This window comes from Schistocerca piceifrons, chromosome 10, assembly GCF_021461385.2.
Source record: "Schistocerca piceifrons isolate TAMUIC-IGC-003096 chromosome 10, iqSchPice1.1, whole genome shotgun sequence".
In the NCBI taxonomy this organism is placed as follows: Eukaryota; Metazoa; Arthropoda; class Insecta; order Orthoptera; family Acrididae; genus Schistocerca; species Schistocerca piceifrons.
In genome coordinates this window covers 128297337-128324447 of record NC_060147.1, presented here as the reverse complement: position 1 = coordinate 128324447, position 27111 = coordinate 128297337, and the positions used below count along the sequence as shown (strand labels likewise).

The window sequence follows — 27111 nt, the reverse complement described above, 5'->3', positions numbered from 1 at the left end:
TTGTTACTCAATAGATGGAAGCATTGTGCGCCAACAGAAGACGCCGGAGGCAGAGTAAATAGAGCGGGGATCAATTTTTTGTACGAAGCAACGGTTTTATAGCCATGTGGTCATGCCTGTAGCAAGCTCGAATGTAATGTACTGAAGAACTTCGCTGTGCCTTTGAAAGAGAATTGATTATTTACTTCGACGAACGCGACAGTAGTGCTTTGCGATATCCGTACCTTTTTTTTTCCTCCCTCGCTGGTGTTCTGTCAGCAGTAGCGCTTCGCTTGACGTAATAACATTGAGTTACCTCGTTTGACATGCTTGATGTGTCGGACGTTCATATAGATGCTTCCAGCGTTTTGGATGTAAAAAAAACATTGTCTAACAACATGATAGATGTTAGAGCTTGCAATAAACCAGTAGAGAAGGTGAGTGCACTGATAAATTTTTAAATCAATAGTTAACCCCAGTTTAAATAATTAAGTGTTGCGCTTCGTGCGGCGTTTGTGTTGGAAGGTTTAGTAGAAGTTATTTAGCATTCCACCAGATCTCCGAAGAATGTTTGCCACTTCGACGTGTCCTGGTAATTATAATCTAAACTTTGAAATTAATGTCATCTGCCAAGTAGGCCCCTATTTGCTAGAAAAAGTATCCACAGTTTTGAAAACGAAAGTTTCATCCTCTGCAGTGTGACATTTTAGCATCTGAAGTGATAGTGTAAATAAGCGAAAGTATCCGCATAAGCGTATGTACTGTCACTGTATTGATTGGAATTTAATCAGGTGAACTTTGTACACATTTGACGTTTGCGTATTTGGATAAGTCAGACTTATGAGAGTAAATTGCAAAATACCACTGTGCGGCGTTTGAAGTGACGTTCTTTAGATTTACCAAAATTTATATTCCTTCTACCATCTCGCCTCTCCTACCCTAAACTCTGCGTCTTACACTGTCTGTTAACCATAGCACTGTGTGAGAGGCACGTTTGTCTTTGAGGTGGCAAGTTTCGTTCACTGATTTAGAGGTAATCAGTAGGACACAACACTCCTAAAACTGTCGTCACTCAACACAAGACGAAGACGATGCCTCATACACCAGTAAAAATCTGTTTATCTTTCACAGAATTTTGCGGCAACCTCAACTTTTATTAAATGAGTAATTTTTATGAATGCGTGTTTTATATTGGTGAAATGACATTTCGATAGTAGTTTTGTGTGTTGTAAGTTATGGACACAGTGAGCAACTGGTCATAAATTACTGTATGGTTGACATTTCATTGTACTTTGAATTATGTAATTGGAAGATGTAAGAAAAATTATTAAAATGCAACTGTCAGATGTAGAACACTGTTAGTGTCTTCCACTATATGGTTATTTAAAGATCTGTATTTCACATACAACTAATGATTCGTACATGACGGAAATTGTTTGTGTTGTCATTGACATCTTGTTTATTCCCTTGATGAAGCATCACATATGAGTATAAATTCGTTAAATCATTAAAAACACTGAAGTAGACAGGACAAATATTTTTGAAAGTTGATTGCCCCATGAAGATTTTCCCAAAATCAAGTGGTGTATTTTTTCACTATTATTTTGTTATTATACTGGTAGCTATGATATTCATCAGTTACGAATGGTTAGTCGACTAAAACAAAATCTGACAGTTTGTTTTGGGATTGTCACAGCTCTGTGATTCGAGGTGGAGGTGATCACCTTGTGTATGCCTACTACGATTGCTGTGTACACTTTGCACTACTCAACTCAAGTAACACTTCTGATGATAATTTAAAATTGCAATAGTAAGGTGTTTATGTTCTGCAGTTAATGTTTTTGATGTAGAACATCAAGAAAAGTGTTTATTTTATAACTGCTATTGTATGTGTGAATTGTAGAGTAATAAGATTCCATGGATTAATAAAATGACTAAAATAATCAATTCTCCTCACACCAACAAAGAATTCAGTTAACTTGGAGATGGTTTCAGGGTATTCAGTTGAATATATATTTACAGAGTAACTATTAGAAAAATACTATTTGTGTTACCTGACATCTTGGTTGTTCTGCGTTATCTTTATTATGGGTGTAGTAACCAGCAAAACTGTGGCACAAAATTGTCTTAGTCTGTAAATTATTTCATCTCTCGGTTCCTTAGTTCTGAATCAATAGAAGACAGAAGACTTTGGGCCAGAATTCTTGCCATCTAAATGATAGTGTTTTACAGTAGTAATTAAGAAGTCTTTGTTGAATGTCCTCTGTTTTGCTTTGTCACATTTATCCTGATAATGTTGAAACAGTTGCTGATTTATTGCAGGTACAGCCTGTGACTGCTTCTTGGAAAAAAATGGTTTCTCATTTATTTTTGCTTTGTCATTTAACACATTATTATAGGACATGTCAAATACGGTTTATGTATTCACACTGGTCAAGAGGAAAATTCAATATGAGTGGTCAGCTTTGATTACTGATTTAATGTTACTAGCTCCCAAGAAGTCACTTGTTGGTGTGTATATTCAGTTGTCTTCTTAGTGGAAAAGCCAACAGACTGGAGGGGGGGGGGGGGGATATCTGGTCTAGGCAGGTTGGAAGGTGACAGTTTAGTTGCGAAGTCTGGAAGAAAAAGAAAAATTCTCATTGTGGGGCAGACTTATCTGTAGTTTGTACTTTTTGAAAAAATCGCCACCAATATCGTACTATAATCATGTGTTGTTTACAGCGTGTTTCATGTATCACCGGTCACAGCTGATGAGTCATACCAAATATCCTTCCTTACCTTGTTTACACATATATACAAACATATGTAACTTGCTTGAATTGGAGAATATTGTGACGAAGATTTATTTGGCCATATCAATGGGACCAACCCCTCATTTATCTTCAGAGCTTAGGGAAACCTTGAAAAATCCAAATCCATGTAGCGAGATGGGTGTTTGACTCCTGTTCGTGCTGAATTCAGAGTCCTATGCTTCAGCAAAGCACACGTTTCATTAGGTATTTTGTTTGTATAGGAAACAGTTAATAATATTGGCATGACTTGAACTTAAATGTAATCATATAGACTTGGTCCAACGTTGGGGCATGCTTTACTGATAATGTTAGTGCCCCTTCTTAAATTTGGCTCACCTGTATTGTTGATCTATTCAGAACTTAGAAAACAAAAGACAAGGAGCAGATATGTCCTTTTAAAAGCGCACACATTTTTATTGACAATTCAGATAAACAAACAATATAAAGCTTTAAGTACAGTGGCTGCACTGCGTGAGGTTGATAGCCCTTCTGTTCTGTGGAGTCAACTGAATTTGCCATTACCAGATGTGGGATTCATTCTGTAATATAACGAGATGTGGTGCGTGATGTCATACATGTGTAGACAAAGAGAGCAGAACACTAACAATAATTCTTTTGGATTCATATTATTTTTTGGAGTGTAGGTTGTCCTGACAAACTGATCCCTCCTCTATCCTGGATCCCATTCAAACTCGTTCTGTCTCTTATGACCTTGATGTGAGCGGGACATTAAATCCTAATCTTCCTTCCTTTATTTTGGTGTTGATAAACTAGCTTTTTTAGAGGATTTATTTTGTTGAATTCAGTATAGTGAGTTAAAAGTGACCTTTAACCCATTTAGTAAAATAAAGCTGTCATCAGCCTAAAGATTGGTTTGCTTTACTAGGCATGATTGAGTAAAGGGTAATGTCCAATATAAGTTGTCGGCTTTGAGCAGTAACATGGGAACATGGGCCAAACAGTGTAAACAATATAGTGACTATAATGTGATATCACAGATTTTTTTTTTTAGACTAAGCTACAGATCAGTCTGTCAGCGCAAACTACATTTTCTTGCTGTCACATTTCCCGATTTTTCCAACTAACAACTAAAATGTGAGTATATGTACCAAAAGGTGATGTAATAGCAGTCATTAACATTGTCAGTGGTCAAAGATAACTTGTATCGAATATTGCTCTTGATCCATAAGATCCTGTCTGAGGTGGTATGCTGTTGGTGGCTAAAGTGTGCTTACAATGTTAGTAGCTCTTGTGTTGCATGCTGATGTTGGCAATTCATTGATGTTGGTTGGTAATAGCACATGGTTGCCTGTGAGAATCACTGAATATATGATTTCTTTTGGCAGAAAATACTAATGGATTACATTTGTTTCTGTTTCGGAGAGCAGCAGAATAACATTTGAAGGTCTTGATATTAAGAATTTTAATGTTTGTTACTGATTTTCATGTTTTTTTAGTGCCAAGAAAAATATAGCTCTGCTGACAGAATGACCTGTAGCATAGCTCGAAGCCTACATTAAATTGTAAAGTGATAGTTTGCTTGTGAGTTAGCAAAGTCAGTGAATCTGAACCCAAAACTAAGGTTGCAGTAATAGATTGATATGTATCAATGAGATATATATTCACCACTTTAGTAAACTACTTGCACAGTAAGTCTTATTTCAGTTTTTATGGAAAATTCCAACGGTGTAGTTAAATTCTAACCTAAATAAAAAACTCCATCCAACTTTATTTTACAAACTCTAGGAAGTTATGAACAAGCATTATAATTGGCTACAGATTAACAATTTGGCATATTCAGTTCCCAGTGATCATCACAAGAGTTGTTGCCCACATCAGCATGCTATGCAGAAGTCATTGATGCTATAAGTGCCTTTTACCCCACTGCTTCCTCCGGACTTTTAAATTGCCATATCGAATCGGTCATAGGATGATATGTACTTAAATGTGGACTCCGAACTAAGCTGCGGCTGGACATTTTTCACATTGATGAATGTTGCCAGAGGTGAAAGAAGTGATAAGTATAGATAAAAATGCTAAGAGTTACTAAGGATCAAATGCATGACCTTTGGATTTCTAGTCCGGTGCATTAGCACTCAGTAAATTTTACTAATTTATTCTTTCTGGGAACAGAAGATGGTTGAAGTGTACTTTGCACAGTTTCACCCAAATACTGTCCTATGGCGTAGTCTTATGGGACAGTGCTGCTAAGACCAGAAAACTGTTTGCACAACAGAAGCTTGGAGTAAAATCATCACATAAAGTTGATGACAGAACAGCTTGCAAAAGCTTTTCAGCGACTTACGGATTGTTGCTCACATGCCAGTACATTTACTTCTTAACGATATTTGTGGTGAATGAGATGGAATTGAGGATGCGTAGTACAATTCGCATCTACAATACCTGGGGATGAAATAATTTCTATACAGGTTATGCATTCTACATCTACAGTCTGCAGACTGTCGTGAGGTACATGGCAAAGGGTACATCCCATTGTACCAGTTCTGAGAATTAAGTTCTATGTTTTTGTCCAAAATGTTGTTCTTCTGCCAATGTACTATGTGATGTTACATTAGTGTTGGGTTTGAGGTATTAGGTGAAATCGGCAACTGACTAGCACAAGAGTAGCAGCAGTGATGTTTTTTTTCCTTGGGTGTAGTTGATTTCTTCATATGAATATAAAGGGATGTAATTCATACAATTAAGCAGGACTTCTTCATACTTCTACATTCTGCAAACCATTGTGATGTGTGTGGCAGTGTGTATGTCCCATTATACCAGTTATTAGTGTTTCTTCCGAGTCATGTGTTAAAATATGCCATTGTCAGGCCTCTCTCCAAAAAGGGGGACACCATAGATGTCAATAATTATTGGCCAGGATCCTTGCTTACAGCAATTTCAAAAATCTTCGGGAAAGTAATGTACTGATGAGTGAAGAGTGGTTAGCCATCTCGACGGTAATGGGGCACGTAGTAAATCACGGTTCGGATTTCAGAAATGCTGTTCCACTGAGACAGCAATATACAATTTCACTGTCGGCATAATAGAGTCCTTAAATAGTAAAATGTTGCCAATAGGAATTTTCTGTGACTTGTCCAAAGCATTTGATTGTGTGAATGATGACATTATGTTACAGAAATTACAATTCTATGGTACAAAAAGTTTCTTTGTATGGGTTAAGTGATGTAAATAAGTTTGCCACTTCATCTTAACTGGTGTGAAATTACATTAGGTGTTCCACAGGGTTCAGTCATGGTTCCGTTTCTATTCTTGATATATATTGAACAACCTCCATTCTTACCGGAAACAAGAAGCCGAACTGACAGTGTTTGCTGATGATACAAGCATCATTATTAATCCAGTAAAAGAAACTCAATTGAAAATGATACAAATAAGGTCTTTGGAAAAATGGTCTTGCTTCAAACTTTGAAAAAACACAGTACATCCAATTTTGTGCTGCAAAAAGTACAGTTCCTTCAATAAATATAACACATCAACAGAAGTCAGTAGGCAGGGTAGAGCATACTAAGTTTTTGGGTGTACATACAGATGAGAATCGTAATTGGAAAATTCATATTTTGGATCTTGTGAAGAGACTAGGTTCAGCAACTTTTGCAATCAGAATAATAGCCAATTTTGAGGATATAGAAATTAGTGAGCTAATGTACTTTGCATACTTTCCGTCTCTAATGTCATACAGAATAATGATTTGGGGTAACTCAACACACAGATAAAAAGTATTCACTGCTCAAAAGAAAGTGGTTAGAATAATGTGTGGGGTTCATAGTCGCGTGTCTTGTGGGCATCTTTTTAAAAGATTGGGAATTCTTACAACAGCCTCACAGTACATTTACTCACTAATGAAATTTGTTCTCAGCAACATGACCAGTTTAAAGACAACAGTAACATTCATGATTATAATACCAGAAAAAAGAAACACTTACACTATCCTTTACTCATCTAGTCTTTGGTACAGAAAGGGGTAAAATATGCTGCTATAAAAATTTTTGACAAATTACCAGATGAAATAAAATGTCTGGCAGAAAGCAGTAATAGCTTCAAAAATAAATTGAAATCATATCTCCTTGACAACTCCTACTATACCATAGATGAATTCTTGAATAGCAGTAAATAAATCTATGAATATAGTATATGCATGTTGTGCAATTTAAGGGACTGGGGTAAATAATAGAAATATTAATCTTTAACACTGTACTGTAGTATATATTTCATATGTGCATTCCTTGTGCACTTGACATGTGTTTCACATCATTATGGCTACCATACTATGCGATTGATCAATGGAAGATGCAACCAACTAACTAACATGGAGTGCAGGAAGTGTTACGATACGAGTGGGCAACTGTTATTTTCCGAGGATCCAAAGGTTATGTCTTTGTTGGTAATAACTGAGTGGAAGGTGGCCAAAGGAATCTGTCAGTGTAGGAATCTCGATAAGCAAGCAAAAGATTAGTTGACATAAATGCACTTTAAATAAATATATTTTACTCAACTTGTTGCTGAAGAACTGCTGCACTCTTGACAACTTGTGGCAGCCGTGGCTAGATATAAGCAAAGGCCCAACATGAGTGTGTACCCGTGTTCACTAAATGTTTGCCAGTAGAGCTAGTTATCTATAGCTCGGAGTAGTGTTTGGCACTAATCATTGACACAGAAATATTGTTGAACAAGAAGGTGGTGCTCAGGTGACCACTGCTTGTAACCCCGTCCTGGTGGTCTTCATCAGTTGCCAGGCTGGACGTTCTTCGTTGGTCAGGTCATCCTATTGGTGGCGATGTTCAAAGTGCCACTCACTGCGTTCCCAGGAAACTTCATCGAAGTACCACCTGTGTCACTATCAATAAACTATGACACTACAGGAAGAATGATTGTTTAAATGCCCAATGTATGCAGTAATTAATTTCCTTGTCAGAATTAATGAGTGGATAATCACAAGTCATCATTTGTTGTTAGTATACTTTACAAAAGTAGCCTGCCGTGGCTACCTTTGTCTATCAGTGTGCAGTTTGACTCCTTGCACCTCTCCGAAGGTTCTAATTCTTAGAATGCAGTCTGTGAATGAATGATCAGTAGAAAAATGTGCAACGTAGGTAACTTGTAAACCTACAGTTCATCACATATAGCCTTCAGATTTTTGTTGAAAATGTGTGTAGCAGGGTGCTGCACACATTCTCCTAATAGTACTTACATAGTTGTCAGAAAAAGGGCTTGAGGTAGGTCGTAAGGTGACCTTTATTATACACATGTAGGCATAGAAATTGAAGAGATGATCAAAAATGTACCATTCTCCAGAGTTGGTATGTCAAATCAGGCAGGACCACTGTGAGCATTGAGGCAGTCATCCCACTGAAGCACCAGTTTGAAAATACCAGTTTGGCAAAAACCATGTCCTGCTGTGTGATGAAGTCTGTAACTGCTTGCTGCACATCCTCATCCAACAGGAATTGTTGACTTTTCAAGCTTCTTTTTAAGGGACCATCAGTGTGATAATTGCATGGGGGGAGATTGCGGCTGTATGGCAGGTGCTAATGTGTCTTCCACTCGAACCGATTTAACTTCTGCATTACGACACATGCGATATGAGGACGTGCATTATCATAAAGCAGCAGCACAGAACTTGGCGCACTGTTCCATAACGGAAGTTTTCGACAGACGCGCTGACACACATTCTTCATTTTCTGATGGATGTCTGCCAAGAAAAGAATAACAGAATGTTGTTGCTGCTTTTACACGATTGGTAATAAAATCACCATAGTTCACAATTTTGCATTTACCGCGTGCATGTTGGAAAGATGTGAATGCCCCACTGATCCTGCGTGTACATTTTGGTGCTTATATACTAGCATCAGAATAACACTAGGTTGCATATATGTTGCAGCAGAATCCTAAAATGGAACTTTTTGATGCCCCTTATATTTGTTATATAGAAATCATTTGTAATATTTTGATAATAGGCAATGAAAACCTTGTAACTCCATTTTGTTAAATTTTGCGGGTGAAGCAAAAACGGTTTCTTAAAAAATAATATAAAGTGATTAAGAAGGTTGTGACGCATGTAACTGAATAGTAGAAGCCTATTTATTGACGGATTAGAGAAATCCGTGCACTTTCAAATCTCTCTATGATTATGGAGTTACTTGTTACTGGATTGATGCGTTTTCAGAGACATATTGAGTTACGAGGTTTTCATTGCCTAAAATCAGTTTATTACATAAAAATCTACCAAAATATACAGAAATATCAAATAGTGGCAAAGTGAAGATCAATCTTCTTTTGACATCACTGTTGAATGAACAGTAACAGGCTAATGAAGCAAATATTCCTATATTTTTGGAAAAATAACTCAGTAGTAGTGTAGGTTATAGAAGTAAGAAGAGAACTAGAAAGAAACCTCATTAAAGAATGAAAAATAATAACAGGAATCTTTTTAAGAACAAAATACTTAATTTAGAAGACTTTCAAGACAGAAGAAATGAGAAATTAGGAACAATGTGGGCAGAAGAAAAGACAACATGGAGAGCAGATGAATGAGTACTGGAAAAATAAGAAACAACAAAGAAGAGTTGAAGTTGTTATCTGAACATATTTTGTCAATGCAAAGATGGAAAAGTCATTCCTCTTTTGGGTTCAGTGAATTTAAACTGTTCATTTTGAATATACTCTTGTTTTCTGCCACAAATCCCACAGTTGAGCAGATGTAGCCCCATTGCAGTGTCGTCATAAGAATTTCTGGTGTGTTAAAAAGCTTTCAGCTAGAGAATCTACGCCTTAACTAGAGGATGATACAAATACCCTCCATAAATGTGTATTTGGTTAGTAACAAGAGTGAATTTAGGAGTAACTGCAATTTACAACCACAATACTAAAATTAATATCTGTGTAGACTACATATCCTTGCCTAGGATTTAGAACAGAATTTTATATAGTGGTACTAAAATCAGAAACCAGCTGGAAACTGAGAATCTCTTGATTAAGTGGGATAAAAATTCACTTAAGTTGTAAACAGAAAGTCTCCCTTACATTTGGATCAAAATTAGTATTGCAGTTGACTTCAGAGAGCGCCCCCCCCCCCCACACACACACTAGTTGTTTCTTGATGCCTCTTCAAGATTTGTCCTACCGGTCTATCCCTTCTGTAACATTAGTTGCACCACAAAAATATGTTCAAGCCAATTTTATTCAGTACCACTTAATGAATTATCATATATACCCTTGTAAGTATCAGAATTCTACTGTAGCACCGTATTTCAATACTTTCTATTATCTGTTTTCATTTACTGCCTCCCTCTCATGCCCTTCAAATCTTTTGAAGACTTACTTTTGCTTCCTATATTTTATCCCTTAGAACTTCAGTTTCAAAGAGTTTATTCCCTTGTCAAAAGTGTTTTCTAAATCTGCAAATGTGTAAATTTCGGTTTATATTTCTTGATCTATCTGCTAAGATGAATAGTAAAGTCAATATGACCTCTCTTGTTCCTACATTTCTCCTAAATCCAGGTTGATCTTCCCTCATATCTGCTTCAACTAGTTGTTCCAAACTTCTGTGGATAATTTGTGTTGGCATTTTTGCAAACATGACTTACTAATCTAATTATTTGGTAATACTCACACCTGTGTTATTTGAAACTGCAGTTATTACATTCTTCTTGAACTGTCAGGGTGTTTCACACGTCATACCTCTCTTTCACCCCAGCTGTAACAGTTTCGTCATTGTTGGACTTCTCAAGAATACCTATTCCAGATGCCTAGTTTCAACTTACACATTTCGGTACTGTGTTACATTATTCTTACAGTGTCTCATCTCCTTTTAATCACTTCCTCTTCCGTTTCTATAAAACTGTCTTTAATTTCTTTGACAATTTTATGAAAAGAATAGATGGCTACTCATATGGAGCAGGCGTTTAGTCGCAGAGAGGCGCAACAAAAACATTGCTAAACATGTGAACTCTAGGCCAAAAGGCCTGCTTCTAAATTATACAAAACGCGCGCACACGCACACGCACGCACACACACACACACACACACACACACACACACACACACACACACACACACACACACACACACACACACACACCTGGCCATCTGTACCAAATTAGAACAACTATATAACAAACGTGTACATAGTGCCTCGTAAAACATTTTTCATCAAGTAAACATGTCTACTGTTATGACTGTCCTTAATATCTTATGTGCAGGGCTTAGATATTGCAAACATTTTAATTGTTATATTCTAACAACATAACCATGACATTATATTGCTCTAAAATTCAAGAAACTATTGGAGGATCCAGATTTTGCGTTAATTATTCCTTTGTTAGATTCTACAATCATAATTATTCAGATTAAATTGTTGAAATACCATCTATAAAAATGTTTAAAACATAAGTGTGTATGCATTCAAATAATAAAAGTAACTTGTACAAATACTTTGTGGGGAAAAAAATATTGCAAGTGTAGTTGTGTTAAACAGTAGTAGGTACGACTGGAGAGGAATTCTGCCTTGTGCCAGACACTGGGCGTATATGTAGCCATATTAACTAATAAGTCATAAGAAATTATGATTGCTTGATATAGGAATTATGTCAATTCTAGTCTAAAAGTCTCCAGCATCATTTCTTCACTAAGCCTTGGTGTTACGTTTAAATAAAGGCATTGACAGCTGATTATGTTGTTATAGTAAAACTTCCTAGTCAGGTTAGATACATGAATGCACAGATTGCTCTTTGTAATTGTACTATGTTAATACTTATAAACAGAATTTATCATTAACATGTTCTGACTGTGAATTAAGATGCACATTGACATCTGATTACACACTGAGTTAATTTCATAGTAAATAACCATGCATGGTTCCAAGTTATAATTGTTCTTCTGTGGCAGACATGGCCCAAGAATGGTCAGATTGTGCCTGAGATAGATTGTGGAAGTAAAAATAACTGCAGCTGTGTGTTGGGTTGTTCAGTTCCTAACCAGTATGTGCTGTGACAGTGTGTAGGAGGAAGGAGGGGTTTGAGAAACTTCCTGGTGAATGGAGTTATCTGCAGATAAAGCAGAGTGCTTTCCAGTGAGGCAGGAGGTGTGAGCTGCAGCCGGCCTTCTCTCCTGGCCACCAGAGCGTGGCAGCTCATCTGCAACGCCCCAGTGCCCGCACTTTCCCACCAATTAGCCACTGCTGGGGTGAACACCTTCACTCAGGAATGCTGTTCCAGAGCTTCTTACTTACATAACAAACACATCTGGACCTTCACTTTGTTTTAAAGTTCCTCGCTGAAATAATATGTTAAAGCTGTACGTGCAGTGAGTCTTCCATTGGTAATCTTCCTTATTCAGGTTGCTAACTTCAAAGCATGTAACCTAATATCTGTTCAGGGTAGTCATGTGCTTTCCAGTGATATGTGGGGTATGAAGAAGAGCATATTTTTAATAGTAAAGAAAGTACTGTTAAATTCAAAACTGAAGATAATACAACAAGCAAAAATTTTTAACTGTATTGGATATCAAAGAAGCTATCCAGATCAAAATGTATATAAGAATATGTGTGTGGCACTATGAATAGAAAGAAACTAAAATTAAATTTAATAGAATTATAGCAGTCCCTGAACTTAAAGTGGCAGTGTGATCTGGACACTTGCCAAATGACAGAGAAAAAAGGTTCAAGCATCTGAAATTAGATTCCTAAGAGCTGTGAAAGTGTTTAAAAAGTAGATAAAAATAAAAGAATGTAGACAACAGAAGAGTACTAAAAGCTGAACTGTGAATGTGGTGGTTGTGCCTCAAATTGAGTTATTTGCTGTATGTATTGAGAAAATGGCCATAAAAATCCTAAATCCTTTTGGATACACAAGCAGCCCTTGGACGAACTACAGATTTATTTATTAATTTTGTGTGTGTGTGTGTGTGTGTGTGTGTGTGTGTGTGTGTGTGTAGGGGGGGGGGGGGTGGTAGTGATGACAAAACTGTTGTTACGACTTCTAACAAAAATGTACGAACACAACTTTCTTCCTCTGTCTGCTGATTCTAACAACTTCTCTCTTTACATATTTCTGTTTGCTTTCTTAAATGCTTCTCATTTTCTAGAAATTTCATTGATTTATTGCAATTTTTCTTTGTGACAACTGTACCATTTTTTTCTAATTAGCTTTCCTTTCATGACTTTACATTGAATGTAATCATCATACTGTAGTAAGCCACAACACAAATAGGCCAAGAGATGTCCACTGCTTATAGGTTTTTGCCTGAGGCAACCGTAATATGCCAAGGCACCCTGTTTATGGAGTCTGTAGTATTAACCATTTTATTAGCAATTGTTATGGATCTGGCTGTGCGAAAGCTGGAATTTGAAGTCACAGTAATGCCAGTTTCATACAGTCTCAAGTTCTTTTGCCATCTGCTCTGTTGACAGCAGTTTTATCTGGCAGTGTGGTCTGTATATTAATATTTAAGTAAATCTGTAGTATTTTTGTGTATGATTATAATTAGTTTCATCGCTATGTTTTTTAATGGTGTGTATGCACAAAGTATTGCCTTATTAGCAATTAGTAGAGTTTTTTCTGTTAAAAGTTGCACTGCAGTTGGAATACTTTTTTTTAGAGAAGACAGTGGTGGCTAAAAGTAGTGGTAAAGGCTATTAAAACATTTGAAAAAGTACCAAAATTATTTTGTTACTGAAATCCTGCCAGAAATAATTTTGATTTATTACTGCTTACCTTGTTGTACATTCAAATGTCATTTATAAATGAAACACCACAGCATCAACAATCAACCTACACCCCCCCCCCCCTACACCCCCCCACCCAACTCTGCTCTCCATCTCCTGTTTTCCCAACCCTACCCATGTTATGTGGTAGTAAAAAAATAGTGAATGGGCTGATTGTTCTGTCACTTTTGTCAATAATTCTTAACTGTCAAGGAGTTGTTATATTTTCCTGCAATTCCCTCTTGCGATTTGTTTTCCTGTCATTGCAGTGGAATGCATGGAATGCACTGCACCTGCAGCTGGTTTTTTTTTTTTTTTTTTAAAATTGTATGAAGGATTTTTCATTATGCAGATACCAAATTTTGTTTAAGAGTTTCAAATCAGTAGTTCAGTTTCTGATGCAGAAAATAAATTTCATTCATTTGGGGTTCTATGGGGTGGTGCACTATTACTGTGTCAAAGCTTTGTCTCATCAGCTATCGGAGTGCACTTGTCACGTACTTGACAACTCAGAAAACACATTGTCACATCGTAAGTCCTCTGCACTCAACAGGAAACCATTCAGGTATTCTCTTAAAGTCTGTTGGCACAAACCTGGGGAAATACTTGTCTTCTGTTTTGAAACTGAATGTTGTCATACATAAATAGTGCAGACCACAATACTCCCACAGGTTAAAATTGTTTGACAAGACCCGCAGCATTAGTAAGCCACTTGCACAGCACCAAATGAATTAAATTAATTGTTTGGATTGAATATGTAGCTGAGAGTACAATGCAAGTGAACAGATTTTGTAGTTATATGGTGAAAAATATCCCCATACCACCTATGCTGCTCATGGATTTAAACTTAAGACTAGTTCTCAAAATATCTTGGCATCAATGTATGTCAGTTTTAGACAAAATAGCATCTTGGCATCACTTTGGCTATTTCACATAATGGTAAGTAATCACGCGATGCAAGTATTAGGTATGTGGTTTATTTCCTGCAATTGTGATGGGGAGATGGAAGTGACATCACTTTCTTATGAGCATTCTGCGTGACCAGCAGCTGTGAAGTCAGGCCGGCCACATTCCTTGCTGCTTGCCTCAGTCCCCCACTGTGGCAGGCAGCAGGGAAAGTTTAGCCAGGCACTTCTTTCTCTCTCCACATCTGCTGTCTGTTGCTTTCAACATCAGCAGCTGGCCTGTTCAGACCATCTGGAGGTGGGTGGAGCTTACATTTGGTGGTCGCAAAGTGTGTGATGTAGGGGAAGGGGGTGCCAGCGGATTGAAATGTGCTTTTATTGTGTTCTTGGTGTCACATTGTCAGTCAGTCAGCTGGCTGTGGTGCTCATGGGTGGTTGTAGTGTTGTCTGCCTGCAGAAGCTGGTTTGTGAAGTGGCCTCAAAAAGTTCTCTCACTGTGTTGCTATTTTGTTTGTGCTGTCTTATCATATTCTGGTTTAGCTTCTAGATATAAGGATAATAATTCCAATTCCATTTGCTATATTACTAAGTAGAACAGAAAGAGAGTGTGTGTGTGTGTGTGTGTGTGTGTGTGTGTGTGTGTTTGTGTGTGTGTGTGAGAGAGAGAGAGAGAGAGAGAGAGAGAGAGAGAGAGAGAGAGAGAGAGAGAGAGAGAGAGATATCTATGTTGGTTGAGAAAATCTGTGCTGCAGTATAGACTGGATTTATTTATATTAGTGACTTTTGATTAAGACTCTCTTTGTGCAACTGAATGAAGCCAATATTTGTTTTGCCAGACATGTTTTGCCTCAGTTTATTAAGGCATCATCAGTAGTCCAAAGTAAATATGCATTTTAATTTGTATGCATCACTTAAACTTACTGATGATAGCTATAAATTGAGGTGTAATTGTGTGGTGAAACGGATATTGCTTTCATTTGGTTGCTTGCAAATGGCCCTACCCTAAAAATCACGAATGTAGTATCAATAGCAACAGAGGATTGACAGATTGACTACATTAAAGGTACGACTGGACTTAGTTTCACTTGGAGAAAATACGTGTATGCTATTTGTGTTGAGAGAGAGTATAAATACATACCTCTGTAAGGGATCACTTATTATAGTACTACAATGTAATGTAGTTGATTACCAGTTTCGGCTGTTAGGTGATGACTTTCAGGGCTACAAAAGAAAATTATGTATCTCTGATTTAGTGTGCGTATTAATGAAAACTGGACCAAAACTGAGAGTAAACTTCACATACATACAGAAAAGAGTGGTGGGGGACTTTAATTTGTAATATGTATAGAACATTAAGATGTATATAGATTCTGGCAATAATAATTTTGTGTAGCTCCAAGGTCAGGTGCAAGTCTTTGAGTTAGACACCACTTTGGTGAATTGCATGTCTGTAATATATGCCAGTTATCTAACCAAGGAAAGGGGACCTACAGTTCAGTGTGGAATCCAAACCATGGGTCATTTCCGGTGGACTTCTGCGTCACAGAGAGGTGAATGCAAGGTTAAAAGGCACATCTTGTGAAGGACTTCCTTCAGGATAAAGACATCGCTCAACTAGAGTGGCTAGCATGATCCGCAGACAAAAATGTCCCCTATCGTACATGCCTGGGATGGATTGAAAAGGGCTGTTTATGGACGACCTGACCCACCAACCACTCTTAGGCATCTACGGCAAGTCGCCGTTGAAGAGTGGGACAATCTGGACTAACAGTGCCTTGATGAACTTGTGAATAGTATGCCACAACGAATACAGGCATGCGCCAATGCAAGAAGACGTGCTGCTGGGTATCAGAGGTACCGGTGTGTGCTGGAATCTGGACTACCACCTCTGAAGGTTTCTCTGTGTGGTGGTACAACATGCAATGTGTGGTTTTCGTGAACGATAAAAAGGGCGGAAATGATGTTTATGTTGATCTCTATTCCAGTTTTCTGTACAGGTTCCAGAACTCTCTGAACCGAGGTGATGTAAAACTTTTTTTTGATGCACGTATTTAGCAGTTGCAAAGCATTGCCGGGTTCATTAGTTAGTTACACACACAAAAATGTCTCATGACTCGGACTTATTTGTTAGTAAAACCCATATCAAAATCCATGCAGTAGTTCCTGAAATTAAATGGCACATATAGGACATAGTTTCCTGCCTGTACAATATCTTCTGTGACATTAAGTTTTCTCAAGTACCTTCTTATCCCTTCCAGTTAACCCATGCTGTTTTTTAATTCTGAAGTGAAATTAAAAATTTTCTTCATTAGGCTATTGTCATTCATTCTGTAGATATGACCGTAAAACTTTAACCTACTCTTCTTTATTGTGTCTGTGATTGTTTCTATGTTTCTGTATGGATCGTAACTTCTTCTTTGTCCAGTGTTATCTTTGTTCTTTTGTCATTCTAAAATTTTTGTATTTTTCTTTTTTTCTTTTCCAGTTTTTTTTTTGTTAGGCATTCACATCCGTAAAGTGCTTCCAGTTTAATTGCTTTTGTGTAGTGTTTAATTTTTTCCTGGAATGATACTGATCACTTATTATATCGGTTTTTGGTGGGTTTGTATGCTAATTCTATTTTGTTCGATATTTATTTACTTGTGGTACTATATAATACCATTTGATCATATCCATTCTCCCAAATTCTTAAACTTATTAGCTCTTTTGCTGATCCCGTGTTGTGTTTGTAAGCACTTTCCACTATTGCGTATATGTTCAATGTATTATGTTACCTATATTTGTAAGCCGGTTTTAGCTCCAATGTCGCAAAGTGATCTATCGTTATCGTTGCATTTCTTTTGTCCTTAAAAATTACTGCAATATCATCAGCAAAAGGCACATTTCACCTCAAATGTTCCTCTTCCTTGTCCTATATGCATTCCTTCAATGGTTTTCTCTTGTAGTTCCTTCTCCATCTCTCTCGTGACCTTGTCTGAGATTGAAGAGAATCGGTGAGAGCCCTGTGGAATGCGTGGTAATTGTCTGTTGGTTTTGTTTATACTTGCTTATCAATTGTTAGAAATACTGTCTGTCTGTCTACAGAATCTAAGGCTTTTTTTGAAATCAGTGAATGTGATGACTGTGTTAAGGTTCCCTATTGTTCGGATCCTGTCAACTGTTTTAAAGCTAAAAATTTGCACAGTCTGTTTTTGTGAATCCTGTTTGGTACTCACCAGTTGTTCTGGTTATTCTTCTATCTTATTCAGTAGAGCTTTGGATATAATTTTGAAGGTGACTGAAAGTAGAGATACGCATTGATAATTTTTGTCATCTGTCCTGTCACCATTCTTGTGTAGCAGGTGGATTATATCTTGTTTCTAGTTTTCTGGTGTTCTACCTTTCTCCCAGCTATCTTTAATAACCTCTGAAATGGTTTCAGCTACCCACTTGGCACCAGTTTCCACATCTTTGCTGATGGCCTATCTTCACCTGTCACTCTGTTTTGCATCTGGTGAATGTATTCAGTTCGTCGGTTCCAAAGGTGGATTTTCCTTTTGAGGCTTTCTGGAAATTAGTTGTCCGTTCCTTCAAGTTCGAAGATTTTGCTAGTATCTCACAGTGGTCTTTGTTGTCGGTAATCAGTTTTCCGATTGAATCTGTGCAGTGTAGGGCACCGGCTTGTACCCTGCTGTTTCTTTTTTGGAAACTCTGTAGAAATCTCTAGTGTTGTTCCGTCTGAAATTTGTATCTGTTTCCTCTAATCATTTTCATCATACTTTTAATTCTCTGTTTGAATAATTTTTGATGTCTGATTTGTGATCTCAATGAAAGTGTTCCAGTCTTTCCTTTTTGCAGGCGTTCCATTTTTTTCCAAGTTGTCAGTCTATCCTGTATTCTTTTGTCATATATCTTATTCGATCACCTACGTTTCCTTTTTCTTCGTGGTTGTTCTGTCTTTCACTGTGTCTGTCGCTGCTTATCTGATTTCATCCCAATTTACTATCTTTTTTCTGTGAAGCTTTGTAACGAATTCATTCCTGCTGTCTGATGGAAATTTTGTGTCAATCGTATGGATTACTTTAATTTTTGGGTTTGGTTTTTTAGGTTGAAATTTGGGTTTGGTTTCTGTTAAAAATTGTGCGGCTCTACGGTTAGTCCTTTTCTGATCGGTACGTTTGTGATTTCTCTACGGTTTTGTTTGGTTACTGCCATGTGACTCAGTTGATATGAGCCTAAATGTGTATTAGGAGAAGACCAGGTCTTCTGACTCCTTGGTAAATTTCTGAAAAATTTTGACCTTAGATTTAAGTTGAATTGCCTGTAGAAGTTGACGTACCTTTCTCCGTTCTTGTCGGCGTGTCTGTGCGCAGGAACGTTTCCTGCCGTCGACTTGCATTTCTCGTCTCTGCTGATCCGTGCATTGAAGTCCTCCTACGACTAATTTTGTGTGGTGCTTTGACATTTTTGATATCTTATTTTCTAGGTTTTCCCAGAATTGTTTGCCTTTTTCTGGATTTTTTTTTTCTGTTGTCATTGTTGGTAGGTGCTTCTGCAATTGTGATGCTATAGTCCTTGTTTGTTGATCGAAATGAGAGAAGTTAATATTCATTCCAATGGGGATGCAAAACTTGTTATGGATTCTGTTAGATTTCATTTGACGATGAAAGCCATTCCGAGCACAGTACCTTTCTGTATATTCTTTATGGCTGGTTTCTCAGTCCGCCCCGGTAGCTGAGTGGTCAGCGTGACAGACTGTCAATCCTAAGGGCCCGGGTTCGATTCCCGGCTGGGTCGGAAATTTTCTCCGCTCAGGGACTGGGTGTTGTGTTGTCCTAATCATCATCATTTCATCCTCATCGACGCGCAGGTCGCCGAAGTGGCGTCAAATCGAAAGACCTGCACCAGGCGAACGGTCTACCCGACGGGAGGCCCTAGCCACACGACATTTCCATTTATTATGAACTTTGTAGCACTCCCATTCATATATGTTCTCATCTCAGTATTTGGTTCCCTGAAGCGCTAATATCACTATGTTGCATCTGTTTGATACATCCATCAATTGTCTGTTTTCTAGTCTTTAGTAAAGTGTTGATGTTCAATGTGCTTAGCAGATATTTTTTCATAGGCCATATGCAGAAGTTCTAAAAAGCTCCGACTCTTCCTTACATGATTTTCTAGGCTCTCCAGAATCCAATTGCTAGTTGCATCAATGTCTCCAGTGATGAAGGATTGTTTACCCACTAGAGTACTTTTCCGTTCAGTGTTTCCCGTCACATCTTTGCTGAATGTGGTATGTTACATATGTGATCAAGTCACCAGATGGGTCTTAACAGGCTGCTCAATGTGGGAACAGACCACTTTGGTAACAGACACTACTGATTTTTACAGCAGCTGTCAACATACAGACAGGCGCTGACCGTGTTAACTGCTAGTTGCAAGTCAGACGTGATGTGAACTTCAGTTCTGCTTTTTGGGTTGCTGCTTTCACTAGGTCTACCATAGTGAAGTCCACACTCTCCGCCTTTAATACCATTGAGGTATCATTGTGAGGAGAAAGACGCATCGGTCTTTTTTGCTCTTAATATTAATAACTTCACCTGCTTCGGAAGCTGTTGATCTTCTTCATCTCATTTCCACACTGCTGACTATGTGGCTTCCCTTCTCCTCTTACCAAGCAGTTAGCTATTACAAATAGAAAGGGTCTTCCCTCCCCCGCCACTGCTTCAGTCCTGCATACCTCAAATGTTGTTCTTTCTCTGTAATCACTCTTCCCCTCATTTGTTAATCTTGGTTTATAGAAGTGTTTGTGTCTTTGAATGTTTTGATTTTATGTGCTTTGGTTATTTTTTTAAAAAAAATTTGAAATTTTGGTGTACCCTTATACCTACGTTGATTTTCACAAGCCATTTAATGCTGTTCTCCCTGTTGGATAATGTTTCTATCGTACTCGAATTTCTGTTTTCTTGTGACCAAAGAATAAAATTCTACTTTCTTACTGTGTTCATTACTGGTTCCATTTTGTAGTATTATATTTCATAAGCAGCTAGTCTCGAGTGACTTTATTTTCTTAGTATTTTTGTTTATGCTCATTTCCATCTTGAGCATTCTGTCTATTTATGCAGTTTCAGTTTTTTTTTTGTTTTTTTTTGTTTGTTTGTTTTGTAGTGTTTTAATTTTGTGGCTATTGAGAGCACTTTAATGGTTATGTATTCTTAGTGATCTTTGTGTTTTTGTTAGTTTAATCTGTTGTGCCACATAAATTTCTTGTTGAGGTTATATTTATGATTTCTTCCAATTATTTAAAGTTTTCAGAGATTTGAATTTTCTGTTGTACTAGTATTATGTTATTTGAGTGGTGGGTGTCTTTTTTAAGGAATTCAAAGACCGATTTTCTGTGCTATTTCCTCTAGTGATTTAACCAATGCCATGTTTACTGAATGTTGTTGGACTAGATAGCAAGTCAGTCAGTGAACGCGAGGCAGTTTAAATTTAAAATGTTGTCTTTGGGTCTTCCAGTTCCAACATTCTTCAGCTTAATCTTTTACCATTTTCTCAGTATATATAGTTCAACACAGTTGAACAGCAGTTGTGACAGCCGATCTCCCTGTGTTTCAGTGAACTGCTCACGAAATTTTGTTCTAAGCGTGACTGATTTGTGTTAAGGTGAGTTCTGTAAAGTTGACTATTTTTGAGTGCAGTCTGAAGTTTCTTGAGGTTTCGTATATTGAAGGTATATGGACACAGTTCCATCCTTTCTTAAAATCTACAAATGTTCTTGCAAGGGGATTGGTTTCCTTTAATGTGCCATGAGTAATTTTAAAATAACAATTTCCTATGCACAACTTTTCCGGGGTCTGTAGCCTCCCCATTACCCACCTGTTTAAAGCACAGTGCAACCTGTCAAGTTTGACTGATGAGGGTGTCAGTGATGCAGGTATTTGTCTGTATTGTGTTATCAGTACTATGACTATGACACCATAAAACCACTTGCTTCTCAGCTGTCAAAGTGTTAAGACATCCCTGTAGGAAAATATGGTTTTTCACTGGGGGATGTAAATATGGAATGCGCAATGCATAAACAGAAATTGCCATTGCCCGTTTATTGGCTTTATGGTACAGGCTAGTTTGCTGCCACAAACCTCATGTAAAGAAGTAGCACGGATGGTGTTGTCAGTAGTGGCTGCAGAATGGCAGGGTTGTGAACATCAGTATACTAAGTTTCCTCGAGTGTCCCATTCCTGGATGGAGTCTGGAAAGAATCACTGCCAGTACGCTTTGGTGTTTTAGCCTGCACTACAATCATCTACGGTCTTGTGCTCTAGTGTTTCATTGAGAATTTCTCCTCAGAGTGACTTGATCCACTACTTCCATTGGTAGTAAGCAATAAGGCACACCAGAAACAAAGTTAGGAAAATTTTAAAGTAATGTTCAGCAGAGTGAGAACTAATTGTCACTGTGTTTTAGCTTTATGGTCTCTGTGAAGCTATGTGTAGGAAGCTTATTAGCTTTTGTAGGTTCCAAACTGGAAGGTGCAAATTGAATTTTGTAGGTGTAGTTGCATTCTGATGAAATACTAGGCATTTGTCATGGTATATCTGTCGATTCTATATTACATGTTCCCACCTGACAGCCAGGCCAGAAATAGTTCACACTGCACTTTGTTTTCACACACACACACACACACACACACACACACACACACACACATGTGCAGTGATTTTTGCTAAATGGGACAATTTGCAGGAAACAATCCCTGAGAGGATAAGGCGCAAAAGTGTTCAAATGACCATAAATACACCTCAAGGAAGTTACACCTGCTTCAAGGTGGAGACAAAAAGCCTTCAGCAGTGTAGCTTTCAATGACTGAAAACATATGTAGTGCTCATCATGCAATCCCCAGTGTCAACAGAAAGTCTTGGTTTTTTTCCATTACGAACAAAATTCTTTTTGTATATATGCAGACTGAAGTTGTGATTGAAAACTTGTACAAAGAATGGGATTCAAACCTGGGTGTGTCTCACTAGGGACATGCGCTAACTGCTTTGCCATCCTGGCACAGTGGCTTTGCACAACTATGTGGACTACCCTGGCGTGCCTCCCTCTTCATTCCAAATTCCCATTCGCATCTCGGCCCACTGAATTCGAACAGCATTGTAGAGGCTCTCGAACTGTATTGGAACAGTGCCTCAGCGCTGGACGACTGAGGAGGGAGGTGTCCTTGTGTAGTCTGTGCAGTTGTGCAAACCACTGTGCCAAGGTGATACATTGGTTCGTGCATCTGCCTAGTGAACAGGTGACCCAGGTACGAATCCCGGCCTTAGTACAATCTTTCGTTCATTGCTTCAGTCTGCATATATGCATAGAAGCTTGAAGAGGTCTCTAGAACATAAAATTTAATCTGTTTAAAAAGGTATTTTTAAAATGGAGTTTACATACCCTTTGAATTGAGCAGTCTCAAATTAGTCTAGTGTGATATTCACTTCAAAGAATGATATGTATTAACATTGAAAGTAAAACCTTTGTTTGCCACAGCTTCATTTCCTGATGTGCGCTGTCTCATATATCGTCCAGACCCATGCTGTATGCTACTGCCGTGCAGTAGTGCTGCTCAATTGCTGCTGGAGTACTGTCCCTATTAATAACACGTCACTGAACTAGACTAAATTGGGCCTGCTCTACTAAAGGGGCATGTAAAATTCTGCTTTTTTTTAAAGTGGAAACTGACAATTTCTGTTAACAGTGAGAGTCGCAGGGAACATATGATGAAAAGTATTTGTTTGGGCCGACTCAGTCTACACATTACAAAAGTGAAACAGAAAAATCTTGTGAAAAACCAGGAAAAAATCTGCCTGGCAACTCTTAAAAAGGGACACTCTGTATAATGGGAAATCTGGGATGGTTAAAAAAAACACGTGTGCGCGCGCCCACACACACACACACACACACACACACACACACAGAGCTGTTAAGTTGGTGCAACTCTTCCTTGCTTCAATTATCATTACTCATTGTACTTCAATGAAGATTCCTTTCATGAAGGAATCTATGGAAAATGATGCATCAGTCAACTATGGAACACATTAAGCCTAAAACTATTCTCACCACCTCTTTTGTCCAGCCCATAATATTTCTGTCTTTCTGAGTGGACTTCTTATTGCCACCACGTATTGTTCTCTGTTTGTATTGATGCATTGTGATTTCACTAATGGTTTTTCTGTTATCAGATTATCATGTACCATCAACCTTTATAAACTGTTGTTTTCTTAATCCGCTATGAACTGTTTTGTTAATGTTATGTGGCTGAGATTCTGATTGGCAGATTTTTAAAGAGTTTCCATTTTGTGCCATAAACTCATTGTGCACAATTTTTATGTAAAACATGGAAAAACATTAGCATTTATTGAAGAAATTAGGTTTTGCATCATGCTGTGAAATATCTTGTGGTGGTACAGTTCTTGTCAAAACAAGGTAGCCATATTGGAATGTTCATGTATGGAGATACTGTTAAACAGGAGAGACTTAAGCCTCCATGCACTCATCCCGAACTGATAGTGTCTCAGTGTAATGTAAACTATTGACTGCATCAGAGTAGCAGGTGCTCGATCTTATCAGTGACGCACAGTGGGAGGGTGGTGTGGGCAATACTCACATAGCAGCCTTATCTCCAGAGAAGAGACTGATAAATGCTTGACTGGCTTGTTGTGTGTTCTTCCTCTACGGCTGGTGTTCACTTTGCCACTACAGTGGTGGGAGTTGTGGAGGGGGAAACAAAACTCTGGTGTAATTGAGGCACAGCTAGAGTAAACTTGCATCGTAGATGCTGCTGTTCTTATGTACATAGGTGGAAACTGCATTGGTATGCTATTTCAGTAGATGTTGTTTTGTTGTTTATATTGATGCTGGTTGTGATCAAAACAAAGGAGTTACTGCTGCAAAAGAGTGCAGGGTTGTTTGATGGGGGTGGTATGTTTGTGATTATTTTGTGAGTAACGACACTAGAAAGAATAACTTACTTACTTTCTAATATTCAACTGCTAGTCAATCGAGATTGTTTTGATTATCATATTGTATTTAGAACTCTAGGAGCTCAATCTTTAGGGGCCTGCATGCAGTTGGACAACTTCAGTAGGTTTTACTAAACAGTTTCTTTGGTGTCCTTAGGTTTCAGTGAACAGTTTCTGTAGAAACAGCTCCATAATCAGCAGGGCTTGGCATGACACTCACACTTGATGGTGTGTAACTGCAATAACTGATTCTGGCCGTCTTGTTTCTGTTTTAGAACATTTCTCAGATGCTTCCGTGAAATGTTTCAACACCAATGTTAACAACTGCTGTGTTACTGTATATGTATTTTCAAGAGAATTCCAATGCCATTAACATTCCATTCTATTACAAAAGCTCAGTTGATGAAAGAATTAAGTGTAACAAAAATGGCATATTGTCATTTGCTGAAAATGTTCTATATTGTGAGGTGTTCAAAAAGTAAAAAAGGTTTTAGCCTTGCGCAACTGACACTGGATATGTCTCTTTATATTGGATTTGTTGTTCTGTAATGATTTCACAAATTCTGATCACGTAAATTAAATTGTGCAGATCTTTTATTAGTGCATTAAGGAAAAAGCTGGGGCTTGTGCCCTCACCAGGTAAAGAAAAGCTGTAATCTTTTCATCTGTCTGCGTGCTTAATTTTATTCTGAGCAGCACCAGTAAAGTTTGTTTTGATATGCTTCCTTACATTTTACATGCTTTGAATCATTATATTTTTGTTTGTGTGTATAGGAGTTTGTTACAGATGAAGTATTACTGTATTACATTTTGTCAAAGAAGTCACTGACAAAGGTGGGAATATGGTACTGATGCAGCATTTATAATTCTCTCTTCCAATAGCTTGTATTTACCCTCTTAATTATTTGGAACTTGGTACGCTGCCCACAGTATTTGGACTTTTTAGAAGTATCATTGAGGTACTTGTTCCTGAAGGAAACTTGTTTGAAATGCATTGTGGAACATGTAAAGAATGCTTTATTTTTCATCCCTGTAGTTTTGTTGGATTTGGTAATTTGAAATTTTGTTTTGAATTAGTGCTTATCTGTTTCTGTTCTGTATATTGTTTTGTTTGTTTTTTAGTTATGTCTGTTGTTTCCCTGTCTTGATTTCAGTTGTGAGTACTTTGCTTGCTCCCCCCAGTAGTATGTTGTTCTAACGCACTTGGCAGTCTAGCAAGAGCGTGTGGATACAATGACAAACACTCAGGTAAGTGCTGTATTATTTCTTCTCTTCTCCAGTGGCAAACTTTGAGCCACTTATTTCATTACTGTATATTAATATCAACTTAAACACAAGATGGCGTGGGTGTGGGAAATTTTCTGTTACTTTAAACTATAAATGTATATACATATGGTTATCAAAATAATGGAAATATTCTAGGTTCTTCTTGCACAGCTTGACATGTTAACAACTGCACTCACTAATTAGTTAGCAGCTTACTTGGTTGTCAGGAAGCCCTTCACACAGTGTCATTACCGCTGTTTGAAATGGATGAGTCCATTTTTAGGGTTCTGTACCTCAAATGATAAAAATAGAATTTTATAGGATCACTTTATTATCCATCTGTCTGTCCAATTGTTAAAACCTCTTTTTCTCAGAAGCATGTTGATGTATCAAATTGAAAATTGACGCATACTAAGAACTATGGTCCCTTGGCAGTGTAATAAATTTAAGCTTCTAAGTCAGTGCATTCGAAAGGTACGGCCACTGATGTCACACATTTTGATACTCGCAGATCCACTAATCAAACCTTAATGCGTACTTCTGTTTGATGTAGTATCAAGCAGATTGGAAGAAGCAAGTTTTCACAGTATAAGTAAAGGAGAAAAATCAGAAAATTGTTAATTTGTAATTATATTAAATCAAAAAAAATTATTTGTTATCAGACTCCTAAAGTAAATTAAAAACAGTTCATGAAAGCCTTGGGTTTCGTGGAACAAACATCTTGCCAGTATCAATGTTTATAAAAGGCAAAAATCATAAAGATTCTAGATTCCAGGGGTGGATGAACTGCCTCTATAATTAATTAAATTTTTATGGGACCGTCAGAGCACAAGTCCTATTCACTCCTGGCTAATTTGTTTCTTTACAACCCAGGAAGAGTTATAGGTCATTTGCTGTTCATATCTGATATAAAAGATTTACAAGACAATCTGAGCAGCCCTCTTGGATTTTTTACAGATAATGCTGCCTCTTTGCAGTCTCGTAAAGTTGTCATAAAATCAAAGTGAATTGCAAAATGATTTAGACACGACATCTGCATGGCGCTAAAAGCGGCATTTGACCGTAACCCTTCTAATACAGAGTATTTTTTGTTACGCTGAGTACCATTGGGGTCTTTAGTGACCCCAACGGAATTTATTTTTTATTAAGGATAGTTTTAATAATGGTAGAATAAAATCACATTCCTTATTTCTTCCACAATCTAAAACATGATTTCAGTGACATTACATTAAATTAAAATGCATTTTTTTTTTTTAAATTATTTACTTCTGTAAAATTTACAAACGATTCTCATGAAACTACAAACATTTTTGATTAAGTTCCGAATTGACATTTATGATGCATTACACTTTCAGCAATAAATTGCAGAGTGGTTTTTACACACAAAACATCCACATTTTGAACATTTATCGGTGAATTTTCTATCCTCAGACCTTTTACAGAATGGACGCCTTCCTCTT

At 37.5% G+C, this 27111-nt stretch overlaps 1 protein-coding gene across 3 annotated transcripts in view; it reads left to right on the top strand.

Moving 5' to 3' along the window:
• Window positions 1–27111, top strand: part of LOC124718945 (coronin-2B-like) — a 126443-nt gene continuing 99332 nt past the window's right edge. For 2 of the 3 annotated variants that reach the window (XM_047244612.1, XM_047244611.1), the window contains exons 1-2: window positions 1–416; window positions 25540–25633. In XM_047244612.1, the coding sequence (XP_047100568.1) occupies window positions 25619–25633 (15 nt within the window). In that variant the 5' untranslated portion in view covers window positions 1–416; window positions 25540–25618. The remainder of the gene's footprint in view (window positions 417–25539; window positions 25634–27111) is intronic. The other variant, XM_047244613.1, reaches the window with a different exon arrangement.